Source organism: Monodon monoceros, unplaced genomic scaffold (genome assembly GCF_005190385.1).
Source record: "Monodon monoceros isolate NGI ecotype Baffin Bay Population unplaced genomic scaffold, NGI_Narwhal_1 Super_Scaffold_10, whole genome shotgun sequence".
NCBI classification, from domain to species: Eukaryota; Metazoa; Chordata; class Mammalia; order Artiodactyla; family Monodontidae; genus Monodon; species Monodon monoceros.
In genome coordinates this window covers 9,540,298-9,552,303 of record NW_021703766.1, presented here as the reverse complement: position 1 = coordinate 9,552,303, position 12,006 = coordinate 9,540,298, and the positions used below count along the sequence as shown (strand labels likewise).

The window sequence follows — 12,006 nt, the reverse complement described above, 5'->3', positions numbered from 1 at the left end:
CTGCCCTTCTCTTCTTTTGTAAGGACACTTGTCAATTGGATTTAGTTCTACCTTAATCCAGCGTGATCTCCTCTCAAGGTCCTGAACTTAATTACATTTGTAAAGACGCTTTTAACAAATAAGGTCCCATTCACAGGTTCCTAGAGGACCTATTTTTTGGGTTCAGCATTTAATCCCCTACAGAAGCAGTGGCATATCAAGGGGGTAGCAGGTGGCTGTAGGGATAGTCTGCCCCAGACACGGGCAAAATGGGGGAGCATTGTTTGTAGAAAATTCAAAACCGATAATAAGGACTTCCCTGCTGGCACAGTGGTTGAAAATCCTCCTGCCAATGCAGGAGGCATGGGTTCGAGCCCTGCTCCGGGAGGATCCCATATGCCGCGGAGCAGCTGGGCCCGTGCGCCACAACTGCTGAGCCTGTGCTCTGGAGGCTGCGAGCCACAACTACTGAGCCCGTGTGCCACAACTAGTGAGGCCTGCGCACCCAGAGCCCGTGCCCCGCGGCAGGAGAAGCCCCCGCAATGAGAGGCCTGTGCGTCGCAGTGAGGGGTGGCCCCCACTTGCCGCAACTGGAGAGAGCCCGCGTGCAGCAACGACGACCCAATGCAGCCAAAAATAAATAAATGAATGTATTTAAAAAAAAAAACCAATAGTAAAATTACTAAACGTTGCTCTGCTTTTTATTATTATCATCATGCAGTGGCAGTTCTGAACATTATCAGTGATAAACTGTTCCTCCCTAGGGGTATGAGCTGCTGCCCTTTGCACCGCCCCCTGCGTAACCCACTACTTGGAAACAGGATTACTAGGTGAAATAATGTGGATATTTCTAACTCTCATGATAAATGTTTTCAACTTAATATCCATGGGGTAGGAATATATAGTCTTACCAGCTTTATACAAGGTAATAAAAATATGATAATATAAATAAATTGCTAATTTAATAGGCAGAAAATATCTCATTTTAACTCTTGCTACTGGTGGAGTTGAACACGTTACCTCTTGTGCTGGTTATTTTACAATCAAGTTTTATGAATTTTAAAAATATCATTGTCAGTATTTCTGTTAGACTCAGAATATGTTTCTCTTGTTGATTTGTAAACACTGTTTACGTAGTGAAAATATGGATTCTTTATAGGATTGCAAATTTTTGCCTTTTTTAAAACTTTATTTAGATAACAGATAATTTTAGTTTTTAGATAGGCTTTTCTTTATTGCACACCAGTGTTTGTTTTCTAAAAACTCAAGATTCTTCACCTACAGTTTTCCATAAGGATGGAACAAAATCAGATTGTTGCAATAGTAATAGGTCTATGAGAAGTCTCTATGAAAAGAACACTAAGTTTTTTTAAATGAAAGATAGGAAATATTTCATTTCCCATATCACATATTCCATGCCATTGGTGTGGAATCTGAACACCATCAGTTTCCAGCCGCTTATTTTACAAGCAAGAATCAGAAACTCAGAGGATTTGGTGATTTGCTTGAATCTGGGACAAAACACTGAACTTTTATCTCTTAAAGCAGTGGTCCTGTAAAACTGTACCCTGTCTCTTTTTCTCTCGTTTCATGTGTTAACTAAATCCCCGAAACGCTTTTTTTTTTCTTCCTACAAAGCATTTATTTATGGCATTTTTTTCTTATTATAAAGACAGCACATGTTAATTATGGAAAAAAAAATACGAATAAACTCAGAAAGAAAACAATTTAAGACACTTTGGGTTCCATCCACCCCTAGAGACAATGACTGTTAACATTTTTGTCTATGTTTCATTAGCATTGTGTGTGTGTGTGTGTGTGTGTGTGATCATACAATATTATATATTGTTTTTAAACATGAATGCTTTACAGGGTCAATAGATTTGTTATTTTAATGGCTGCATAGTATTCTATCATATGCATATATTCCAATTCATTTAATGATTCCCCAGTTGTACATTTAATTTACTTCTCATGTGTTACTGTTATGTTGCAATTACAAACACTGTGGATAGCCTTGAATGTATTTCTTTATACAGTTCTCGTTAGTACCTTAGGATGATTTCTTACAAATACAATTTCTTGATTAGGATTTAGATTCACATGAAAGGCTTTTATTTTTAAATTTTTTATTATGAAATTAAATATGTGCAAACAAAGAGAAAATATAACAGACCTCCACTTAACACTCCCCAGGCTGACTTCTAAAATGTAGATTTAACTTGACTTCTAAAAGGAATGTATCCAAACAGTTTGTGCCTATCTCTTTAGACAGAGCATTTCCACCTTGATATGTTTTACTTAATACCTAGTAAGTGCTGGTTCTGGTGTTGGCTTTTTCACAGCACACTTTCTCCTTTATTCCTTATGTCTTACTTTAAGGGCTGTTTCGATTTTATAGATAACGAAGCTGAGAACTGAATGAGCTAAGGAAGCACAGGTTCAACTAGGCGGTAGAACCTGTGTTCCAACCTGGGTGACCAACTTATCCCAGTTTGCCCAGTATGGTCCCTGTTTTGGCACTGAAAGTCCCACATCCCAGGAACCCCCTCGTCCCCAGCAACTCAGCACAATTGCTCACTTAGAATCCAAGCCCTTCCTGAGCAGAATGGTCTCAGATGCGACCTTCTAGGGCATCCCATTTCCAGCTGTCTGTAGTCCTGAAGATAGTGAAGAATTGGTTATTCCGGGGGGAGCATGGATCCTCCTTGGTTTTAGAGCGTTTCTGTCTGTACAACGTGGGATGTTTTCTTTCAGGTCACTTCACGTGCTTGTGTGCAATGCAGCCGTGTTCGCTCTCCCCTGGAGCCTCACGAAAGATGGCCTGGAGACCACCTTCCAGGTGAACCACCTGGGCCACTTCTACCTCGTCCAGCTCCTCCAGGACGTCTTGTGCCGCTCAGCCCCTGCCCGGGTCGTCGTGGTTTCCTCGGAGTCCCATAGGTGGGTTAGAATTGGATGTTCTGTTCACGTGACCAGCTTCCTCACACCAGCTGATGGTCCCCCCAGCCTCTCTTTTTGCAAATAATTTTCATTAGTCCTGCTCCAGAAAGTGTGTACTCAACCTGGCTTACTGAATTTATCGAGGTCTTTTTTTGTGTGTATGCGCGTGATGGTGGGTGATTATTTGGGGGGTAGTGTCGACAGCAAGGTAGATTGTTTTTATAACTATACTTCAGGTCCCTCATTGATTTTGCTTTGAGATGGAATAATAATTGATTAAATCTGAATTCCTGACCTTTGTTGATTTGTCATTCACCAACTTCACCATCTCACGAAGAAGAATGTGCAGTTATTCCAGCAGGAGAAACAATGCAATTAAAAACTGCAAGATGAAATCCAGTTGTTTTATAATGAGAAATTAGGGAATTCAATGCAGACATTAGCTGTGTGATTGTAGAAAGGGAAGTACTGTAGTTAGAACATATTAGAAATCTGGCCATGACTCTTTTGGTTAAAATTTCAATTAAAACATCAGGTGGCACTTCTTTTCTGTTACCATTAGGAGAATATTCAATCGACTAAGACGACAGTTGAAAGTTTCCTCGTATTTTCAGCATGTTTTGTTTCTAGAGTTGGATAAACAACTTTGTCTAAAGAGAAGTACCCTGAGAAGATAAAGGACTTGCCGGGTGAGGCTAGATTTAATACATGTTAGGGAGATTTTCCTGCTGTGGTTGGGAGCTTTCACTCCTACCAAAGTAGCTGGAGAAAAATAATGTGCAAGGGCCTGTTTTTTTTTTCTCCCTTTTCTTCGTCTTAAGTCCTGAAATGTTTTAGTGACCCAGAATGAAGCTTATTTTTTTAAATCATGCTTCCATAAAATGTAACCCCTGGGACTTGGAAGAGAGAGACCAGCCAAGGGTTAGTCTGAACCCTTTATCACTCCCAAACACAGGGGCTTATGGTTGAAATGACACACTGCAGATAGATTTACTTTTACCATTTGAAATTTATGACGGCCGAAATGAAAGGAAAATGCCGGTAATAATCCTCCCCTGCGTTAAAAGACATGAAACATCTCGTAATTAGGTGGTAACAAAATCGGGACATCCTTATCTTTGCAAATCACACCGGGTTCGTGAAAGTGGAGTGGCCTTGTTCGGGCGTGAGGGAGGCTACTGCGGGGGCGATGGGGAGAGAGCTCCGGAAATAAATCTGCCAGCCCCAGTCGTTTGCCAGATGTGGAGGGCATCACGGGATACGTTTAAATGAGCTGGTATTTAATGGGAGATTCTGTGGAATTCTCAGCTGCTTTCTTCCTTTTGTAAATCTGGATCTCAAATAAGTATTTCATGGGACGTCTTTGTTCTCTCCTTAACTGCAGTGTAATTCGCACTTACCTTGGAGATCTGAATCTTGATTTCATTTAAAAGATGGATCGGAAGGCAGGGCCCTGGTCTCTTGGATTCGATCCATTGTAGTTTGCAGACCAGGTCTTCCTGAAGTGTGTGTTATCAGGCCCGCTCCTGTCTGGCGACGGGCACTGGTTTTCTACTTCCTGATGACCTCTTGCCCGTATTAAAGGGTGTTTTTACAAAACGTTAATTCTCCCAAGCTGGTTTGTTTATTACACTTGTGTTGCACCCCAGAGCCAGCGTGAATACTGGGCGGGCAGTCCTGGGAAAGCACTCACTTGCTGCTCAAGGACCCAGAGCCCTAAACCATGTCGTAAAACGGAAGGGTTGATATCTAATTACCTCCATAAACCTTGGTGGAATCTCTTCGTTGGAGTCAGGACCCCCGGTTAGGGGAAAAATGAAGTCCGATGTTTGCAGAAAATATTATACCAGACTGCCCCAAGGCAAAATATTTATTAGCCTCCCCGAGTCTTCCCTGTATTTTAGTTACTTATCTGGAACCGGAGCAAGTGAATTGAAATCCATCATATGAAAATGAGAACTTCCTTGCTGTGAAAAAAGTTTTCAGATAACAATTAAAATGGAATGAAAAGAGTGGAGTGCTGGCTGAAGGGCTGTAAATGGCTGCAGCTGTGTTGAGTGCCAAGTTGGCGCGCGCGCGCGCGCGCGCACACACACACACACACACACACACACACACACACACACACACACACACACACACACACACACACACACACACACACACACAGAGAGAGAGAGAGAGAGAGAGAGAGAGAGAGAGAGAGAGAGCCTCTGATGCAAATTCAGTCCTATTGTTTGAACATACTAGCTTTTGTCTACATAGAATCCAGCCTAATTATTTTAGTTGGGTTATTTAAAAATCCTCAGTTTAAAAAAAAATAATAAAGGAGCGGTATATAGAGAAATACAACATAGAGGTCCTCTCAAACAGCAGATGTTAACGTCCAGAGAGCAAATGTTAACATTCGAGTGTCCTGGTAGGAGGATAACTCTATTAAGACGTTATTGTTTAGCTTTGTCAATTTTTCAACTTGAAAACAGGGTAGGCAGCTTTTGTAGATTTGTTTTGCTGCCTCTTGAGCTGTGAGAGGTGAACGTGGTCATTTTTCAGGAAGCGGGCCCCGGCTCAGAGGAATCAGAAAGCTCGCCCACCCTCTCTCCTCCCTGGAGGACTGTCAATACAAGCTAATCAGGCCTTAAAAATGAGTGTGCCGCTCAGGAGATCAGCAGGTCAGGAACTCAGGGGTCTACTTATGGGGGAGGGCTGTTTGCAGAGGGCGGGCCTACTGTTTAGTAGCTGTTTCTCCATCTCGAAACCTGCTTTCAACCTGGTTCCATCTAATTTCTCATCATGGTGGATTTTGTTGTTGTTTTCGCCTTGTTTCTAGGTTGGGGACTAGGAGTGAATACCTTCTCTTAGGGGTTGAGTCTACCCAGTGTTCCCCAGGGCATGAGATACTTCTGCATTGTCCTTAAAAGCCAAAGCAGGGAAATCCTTCTAAACATGAGAAAGTGCTGCATGCAGATGTTCATGAAGGACATAAAGCCTCTGAACAGAATGGGAAAATTTGCCTTTTGAGCAAAGCTCAAAAGAAAGCTTTTTGTAATAAAGGAAACTTGCCTCTTAGTTTGGAATTCCAAACCCGTGATCCAACTTCAGTTCTCTAATCCCGTATTTAGGCCCTACTGTGTGTCATAGGAAACATTCAAGGAGCTCACCTCCCGAGAACTCACAGTCTAGGGTTGGAAGCAAATGAACAAATGACTTGCAGTCTGTATGGTAAGGACAGAGGCACAAGGTACAAAGGTGGCCTGACTTGCTTTGTTGCTAACGTTGCAGGGTGGCAGGTCCTTGAACAACAGGAATAGCATGGACCAGGTCCCGGAAAGTGGATACTTAATTTCCATCTACCCTGCGTGGCTTCTTTCAGTCTTTCCCTCACTGCCACCCTAGAAATCACTGTGACAGCAAGCAGTGGAAGAGTTAGTTAGGGAGAGCTTCCTAGAAGAAGTGACACCTGAGCTGGATTGGGCTAAACAAAGGATACCAAGAAAGCCGATGAAAGCGGAACGGAGAGTGAGTGAAGGATGCTACCTTCGTCCCGTACCTGTTAGATGTTGTCTGAATCCTGGATGCTCTTTTCTACTCAGAGCAGGTAGAACTTCTGGGCCATACCTTAGATCATTGCATCCGCAACTCAACAGTCGTTTTTTTTTTTTTTTTTTTTTTTTTGGTGACAACTCTTCTGTAACACCTTATTACTGTTTTGAAATAAAATTAAGAAATATGAATAATATAACTTCCCTGCATACATATGTTGTAATTCAGTGTGCTAGCTTACCTGTAATGTAAGGAAAAAAATGAATGTGAAGCAAAAGAGCATGTGTTCCAACATGTCAGTGCTTGGGCGGGACTTCAGGGAAGGTAAGTTATCAGAGAGCCCAGCCCTCCATTGGGATCCTCGCACACATGGATTTTTAACAGGTGTGCGCCATTGCAGCCTCAAATGCCACCAGCCTCGGGTCAAGCCTCACCTCCCCGCCACCCAATCCCATAAAATCCCAAAGCGCGCTCATTCCTCATTTACATGGTTGTGGCATGCTGCTCCTGGAAATTCAGCGGCTGTTACAACTGTGCATCTGTGTAAAGCACAGCTCGGCTCTAGGCTCAGATAATTACACACAGGCTTTCATCTGCCTGAATGTCCAGTGGGGCCATCTTCCTTGAGCAAGGCTCCGAGTGCGTGGCAGGACATCTCCTGTCCGCGGCCCCCGCCGGCAGTCGTTATGACAACCAGAAAAAGGCTCCCATAAATTTTCAAATTTCCCGCTAAGTTTCACTGCCTCAGAGGATTAAGCTCGGAAGTCTGGGCTCTTCCTGTGGTCTGGGGACTTGGAAACAGGCAGCGGTGATTCCTTTTAGAGTCTCACTGCCTTATCCACGCCAGCGTCTCTGGCCATGATCTTTGTTGACGACTTCGGCTCGGCAAGGTGATTTAACACCGGAAATGAGATGTCACTGACTGAGTCCTGGAGAAGGGGTATTTAATTTCCGTTAAGACATGAATTTCGTCTGCCCCTGGGATTCTCTTCTTGGTCATAGCTCCATCTGAACTGCTCCTTTAAGGAACAACCAGATTATTCCATCATTTTCGTTTTACCTTTTGCTTTCCTTTTCCACAGTGGTTGTCTCCAGTGCCCTTCTTGTGCTCCCTTATTACTCGGGGCAAATGCCCAGAGTTAATGAAGCAAACTCCAAGGGGTCCTTAATGAAGATGAGACTGGCGTCTAGAAAATCCCTTCTGTTATGATCTTTTTTTTTTTTTTTTTTTGCTTTTTAGGGAAGTCACTACTTTGTTGTTATTTAAAAAAAAAAAGAAAGGAAAGAAACAAACAGCTGGTGTTTAACGACTCCGTCAGACCCAATTATAAAACATCAACTACTTACTTTGATTTGTGTGTATCCATGGCATGGATATACTTAAAAACATTCGACTCTGCCAGAACTTATTTTGGCTTTGTTTACATTTATCTTTTAAACGTATAAGACTATTGGTGGCACCTCACCAAGGTTATAACCCCTTTATAATCATTAATTTTTAATCTGTAAAAGAGTCTTAGAGGCAGCAAGGCTCATCTATATTTACTTGGATGCTCAAATGAAAATAATACAGGACGCAAGCATTGGCTAAAATAACCCAGGGAAGCCCTGTCAAAGGTTAGGAATGCGATATCTTTCTGCTTCCAAAAGCAGCAGCCCTTTATTTAAGATGTTTTTCCATTTAATTTAATTATCCTTGAACTTCCTGTTGAAGGTTTTGAAAAATATATGTTAGAGGCAGGGGTGGTGGAGTGGGACTTCAGCATGTGAAGACCGCTGTATTTATGAGTTTGGGCCTTTATTAAGTGTGCCTTTGGACCCCGATGGTTTATATTGTGAAATCCCCATTGTCTATTTTTAAGGAGACTTTGTTTCGATGTTTGCCCAATTGAGTTTTCAATCATCTCTGCATAGTTTTTCTTAGATTTCTAATAAAAACACAACACTATATAAGAAGTCAGAGACTGGCTGTTTCATATCTTTTTTTTGTTTGTTTGTTTAAGATTTACAGATATTAATGATTCCTCTGGAAAACTAGACTTTAGCCGCCTTTCTCCATCGAAAAATGACTACTGGGCCATGCTGGCTTACAACCGGTCCAAACTCTGTAACATCCTCTTCTCCAGCGAACTCCACCGCCGCCTGTCCCCGCGTGGGGTCACGTCGAACGCGGTGCACCCCGGGAACATGATGTACTCCTCCCTGCATCGAGGCTGGTGGGTGTACACGCTGCTCTTCACCTTGGCCAGACCCTTCACCAAGTCCATGGTAAGTGAACTGCCGCCGCCGCCACAGACACCTCCAGTGCGCCTTTACGGAAAGGGTCCTAGAGAAACCCAGGCACACGTGCCTTCTGCGCCTCTCACCTCTTGTGAGGCTGAGTCTGGTTTTGATCATCACAGCATCAGGCTTATTAGGGCTCTTGGACACATTTCAGTGGGCTTTAGATTGCATCTGTTTCTCTAGAGGTGTCTTGGAGGGCCAGAGAGAAGATGTGCTCTTTCAGTATTGTGTTAATATGTGGCTGAACGTCTTCATGGAGATGATTTGTTTGCTTTCGATGTACTTTTTTTTGTTTCAGTAAGCACAGTCCTTCAAAACTGTGTTTTGTGTTAGTAGGTGAATGACATGGATTCATGCCTTTTGAATTATTAGCAGATGTGATTCCTTTGTTTCCATTGAGAATCTGTATCTGTTCTAAATTCTTCTTTTAATGGGTGTAAACCTTTCCTGGAAAATCCTTTTGTTGGGCTACAGGTGCACTTTATTCTTTACTTCTCCAAAGGTAAGTCCTTTTGGGTGAATCACACGACTGTGGTTAGATTTGGACATGTTTGCAAAGGTAAGTGTGAAGTTCTTTCTGTTTTTGATGGTCCTATAACAACTGTATCTGGAAACTTCTTCCCTGAAAGAAGTTTGAGGAGGAAGTCATTTGAATGAAGCATGCACATTTTTACACAACATATTTGGTATGGTACTTTTCTAAAACACAGGCCTTTAAAAAAATGTTTTCCTATTTAGTGGACACCAGTATTCCAGTTAACCAAACCTACCGTGTAATCCTCAGAAACACCTTGGCTTTTAGGAGTAACAAAAGTCAAGTCATTAACCTCCAATGTTCTGGGCAAATGATCCCATAGCCTCTGAATACAGTCTGCTGCCTTCTCCTGCAGCCCTTCCCACCCACCCTCATTGAGCTTCATGTTTGTGGATGGCTTTTAAAACTGCAAGGAAAATCTTTTGACCTGCCTAGGAGAAAGTAAGTAAGTGCTTTTTTAATCTTCATCAACCAGATGGTTCTTATGCAAAGCAAATAGGCTTAATCCAAGAGGTGAATACTTAAAGAACAGAAGAAGTGGGAGAGTCTCTGGAGAGCAGTTCTCCAAGGCCAAGGCCGGTGGAAAACGAGAAAGCGTGTGTGTCCCAGGATTCTGAAGCTTCCCCATCTGCAGGCTGTCCATGATTGCGTGAGAGTAGCTTCTCCACGAGGACATCTTTGACCATGATTTCCGCTCGTTGTCTTAAATTAGGTCCTTCAGTAGAGATGATAAGGGAGAATGTGGGCCTGGACTGGTGTCAGTGCCATTGACAGTACCATGGATGAGTTGTTGTTCAAGTTTATGCAGGGGGTGAGGAGTGGACAGCATCCTTTCTCATTTTCTGCTGGCCCTGTACCTTCAAGACCAACAGCCCAATCATCGCGTGTGATTTGTAATCTCTGGCTCTTGAATTTTCTCACTTGTGATTGATCATTGGTGGGAGCCAAGGAACTCCTTTATGTGACATCAGAGTCTTGCTTTTTCTTCTTCTGGAATTTCTCTAATCACAGGAACGTGGTGGGAAAGAACTGAGGCGGGGCTGTGACTACAAGGACTGTGATGGCGGGTGGTGAAACCATGTCCCCGTTGGGTGTGGTCTCCAGTGGATGAAGGCTTGTTGATGGAAAATGGTAGCCACTCTTACTCAGTGATGGGACCACAGGGCTTAGAAACCCTGCACAAGGGCAGGTGGGAGGAAGAAGAAGACTAGTTCTGGGAAAGTAAAAGGTGGAGTGAATGGTTTTGTTTCTTGGGGAGGGGATCATTGTCTAATAGTTAACATGAACACAACACATAAACGAGTTTAGCCAAGTCAGGCTGGATTGTCTGCTCCTTGGACGTAACGAGGATTTCTGAAAGCGCCAGCAAATTAAGTCAGGCAGGCAACCGTGTTGGGATCACAGAATATTGTTGTTTGGCTGGTAACTATAGTCGGGACTCAGGCCAACGGGGAAACAAGAGCGTGGAGTTGGAAACTGAGACGGGAGTGTCACCATACAGCTGGGCAGCACAGGGAGTTAGGAGAAGCTCCCCACTGAATGCGCACCACACCGGGATCTGGTCTCAGTGATGCCTGATGCCCAGCCTAAGTGGCTCTTTCCTCTTCCTTCACCAGCCAGTGTACAGAGGCTTCGGCCACCCCCCAGCCTGGTCCCCAGTGCTCGCAGCGGGAAAGTGCTTGCTGGGAGCAGTCTTGGGCAACATATAAAACAAGAACTGGTGTCTGTGGCCCTGGGTGAGAGGGGGTTTGGGGAAATGAGCAGATAACCCTTGAGAAGGTTTGGAGAAAAGTGGAGACGTCACCAAAAGACCCCCCAGATTTGGTTAAGTTGTATTGGCAGTGGTGGAATGTTCCATAAAAGGGCAGGGGATGTAAACCCTTAGCCTGTGTTAGAAAAGGGATTTGACATGACTTCCTGGTGGTGGCAAGTGTGAGAAAGCTGCTGCCTGGGACAGTGGACCTACTGACTCTCTTGCTTAGGATCCTCATGGTCAAGCCCCAGCCCTTACCCTTGGAATTGGGAGAGCTTGGGCAAGACACTTGACCCTTCTGAGCTTGTTCCCTCGTAACCAAAATGGCGATAAAGGTTGGCATGAGGATTGACAGTAATGGATTCACAGTCTGTCATATCTTTATACATTTAGGTATTTGGTGGGGTTTCTTAGACCCCAGAGTTCCATACGACTGAGGTTTGTAAAGAGATGGAACGGGAGCCCTGGACTTGTCAAACTCACGGCCAGTCACTTCTCTGACGAAAATGTAGGACTCTGTATGTGGGACAGAACTCTTTACCAGTATAGACCTGGGATCTACTGTTTCACTGGTAGGACAGACTGAACTACAGATCCAACCTCATGTTCTGTCCTTCCATACAGGGCTTGGCATTGCTTCCATCGTGACAAGGCATTGTTTTGTGGATGAAGGGCGCACTTCTGCCATTTTAATGCAAACATGTTTTTGGACCTAAGCCATGTGGTTGCATCCCCATTCCCACCCCGTGTAGGAGTTGGATCCTAAATGCTCATGGAGAACCTGAGCATAGATTCAGGGTTCCCGTCTCCCAATGGCTAGTGTTCTGTTTGTGCTTCATCTTTGCCCTTTCTGCCTTGCACTTCAGACAAAGCATTTTCCTTTTGACCTGAGGGTTGCTGGAGTGTGCATTCCATTGTGCAAGGTCAAGGAAACAAGACACACAGCCAGCCTTGTGCCTGGGAGCCCTGC

The 12,006-nt window shown here is 43.7% G+C and overlaps 1 protein-coding gene across 3 annotated transcripts in view; it reads left to right on the top strand.

The window, feature by feature from the left end:
* WWOX (WW domain containing oxidoreductase) overlaps positions 1 to 12,006 on the top strand; it is a 983,400-nt gene that overhangs the window by 282,533 nt on the left and 688,861 nt on the right. For 2 of the 3 annotated variants that reach the window (XM_029235281.1, XM_029235288.1), the window contains exons 7-8: positions 2,737 to 2,922; positions 8,469 to 8,733. In XM_029235281.1, the coding sequence (XP_029091114.1) occupies positions 2,737 to 2,922; positions 8,469 to 8,733 (451 nt within the window). Of the gene's footprint in view, positions 1 to 2,736; positions 2,923 to 8,468; positions 9,045 to 12,006 lie in introns of those variants that run through there. The other variant, XM_029235271.1, reaches the window with a different exon arrangement.